Genomic DNA, 1824 nt, shown 5'->3' on the forward strand with positions numbered 1-1824 from the left:
ATAAAGAAATCAGAGACAGCCAGAGAAAGAAGGAGCAGGTTGGTGGGAGAGTGGAGCTTCCTGTGGGGAAAATAAAAAGCAGATTTACTTTCTCTAGTCTGTGTAATCTGTTATTTTTTGTAAACATAAGCAGAGGTGCTGTACTACAAACCCCAAACTAATTTACAGCAATTCCAATAATAATTGTTAAAGTTGTTAACTCATTTGAAACCTGAAGTGTGAGATAGAGATGATGACCAGCAGATTTAGAGATGAGGTGAGCAGAGAGATGGAAAACAGCAGAATGTAGGTTATCATAGTTTCAAAGTAAGTACGTTTTGGTCTGCTGCATGAGGTGTTAAATAGTTGTGGAAAGCAGAGCTCAGTCTCCTCCATTATCATGCGGCAGCAGCTCCTGGAAACTGATGAGGCTCTATAAGCTGATTTAACTGACTGGTCTACTCCACCTTACATTTCTGTCACCATGGAAACCCATGTGATGAGATCGTGTATAGTGTAGCTTCAACATTGAAATTTTTGTTTCTCTCAAACAAAACCAATGACAAACCAACAATAAAACCCAAAATTAGACCAACAGTGTTTTGTTAAATATCGTTTGAATATTTAATTATGTTAAACTTTACATTAATTGATAAAGAACACTCATATAATTTAAATATTGTGTTTTTTATATAGCAACCATTCACTTGTCATCTCAAGGCACTTTACAATTCACCAGATTATACAGTCAAATTGATTCAACGTTTTCTATCTAAGGAAAACCAGTTGAATGCATCGACTCATTAACTCGAAGGCAATCCTTCACACTAAGCATGCTTGTAGCGACAGTGGAGAAGAAAAACTCCCTTTTAACAGGCGCGCGTCGGGGGGCCGGGGCAGCGGAGCTGCTTCGGCCGCGTGTCGGGGGCTGGTGCGGGCGGCGGGGGGGCGACGCGGCTGTGCTGCTCTGGCTTCGTCCGGTGGGGGAGTGGCGTGGTTCGCTCCGCTCTGGCTTTGTGCTGCCCGCGGGCTGCTGGGGGGGAGTGATTGCGCCGGGTGCGGTCTGCTCTTCTTGCGGTCGGGCGCCAGGCAGCTTTTCTGCTCTTGGGTTAATTCTATACGTGGTGTGTTGCGTTGCGCGCTGTTGGCATCGGTCTTGATGGGGTGGGGTCGCGCTTTTGGCCTGGGGGGTGTTTTGGGGGGTGTTTTGGGGGGGTTCCGCGGCGCTCGCGGCCGGTTTGTGGCGGAATGCGTGTGGGCCCTGGCTGTGGGCGGGGCCGCCTGTGTGTTTTTCCTGGGTGGTGCGGTCGCATTGGGTGTTGCGGCCTGTCGCCGGGGGTTGGTGCCGGGGCGTGTTTCGGTGATCTGTGGGGCCGGGGCGTTTCGGTCGGTGCTGTGGGGGGTAGCCGGTGTTCGGTGCTCGGCCCTACTTCAGGGTGGCCGGCTGCCGGCGGACCCTGCTTACTCATCCCCGCGGCTCCCCGGGGCGCCGGCATGGCGGTGGCTGGGGGGCTTCTTCGAGGCTGTCTCTCCTCCTCCCTTGGTGGCGGTCTGATTTCTGGGGCTGGCCCCTCCTTGGTGCCTTCGCTCTTGGGGTCCCTCGGGGCGCCTGGGGCTTTGGGTCTCCCGGCGCTGGACTCTGGGGGGTGTGCCTCTCCAGCTCTCCACAACCACTATTGAGCATTTTTTCTATGGATAAACTTTACATGCACAAGTTCACCCTCACAAACAATTACAGGTGCTAGGCTCCAGGTACTTAGAGATTCACTTCCATACAGAAACCCCACATTCATATCTTCAGGTAACACAGAGTACATGTCAGACTTAATATTATTACTTTAGCGA

The 1824-nt window shown here is 51.2% G+C and overlaps 1 protein-coding gene across 1 annotated transcript; it reads right to left on the bottom strand.

Annotated features, from left to right (window-relative positions):
- Window positions 1-853: 853 nt before the first annotated feature.
- LOC107094840 (atherin-like) lies at window positions 854-1475 on the bottom strand (the record flags this gene model as incomplete). The annotated part of the gene is made up of 2 exons (XM_015390702.1): window positions 1410-1475; window positions 854-1344 (listed from the first exon to the last, which is right to left on the bottom strand). Coding segments are annotated over exons 1-2 (557 nt in total), but the record flags the coding sequence as incomplete, so codon positions are not given.
- Between the last annotated feature and the right edge of the window lie 349 nt (window positions 1476-1824).

Source organism: Cyprinodon variegatus, unplaced genomic scaffold (genome assembly GCF_000732505.1).
Source record: "Cyprinodon variegatus isolate N-32 unplaced genomic scaffold, C_variegatus-1.0 Scaffold509, whole genome shotgun sequence".
Lineage (NCBI taxonomy): Eukaryota > Metazoa > Chordata > Actinopteri > Cyprinodontiformes > Cyprinodontidae > Cyprinodon > Cyprinodon variegatus.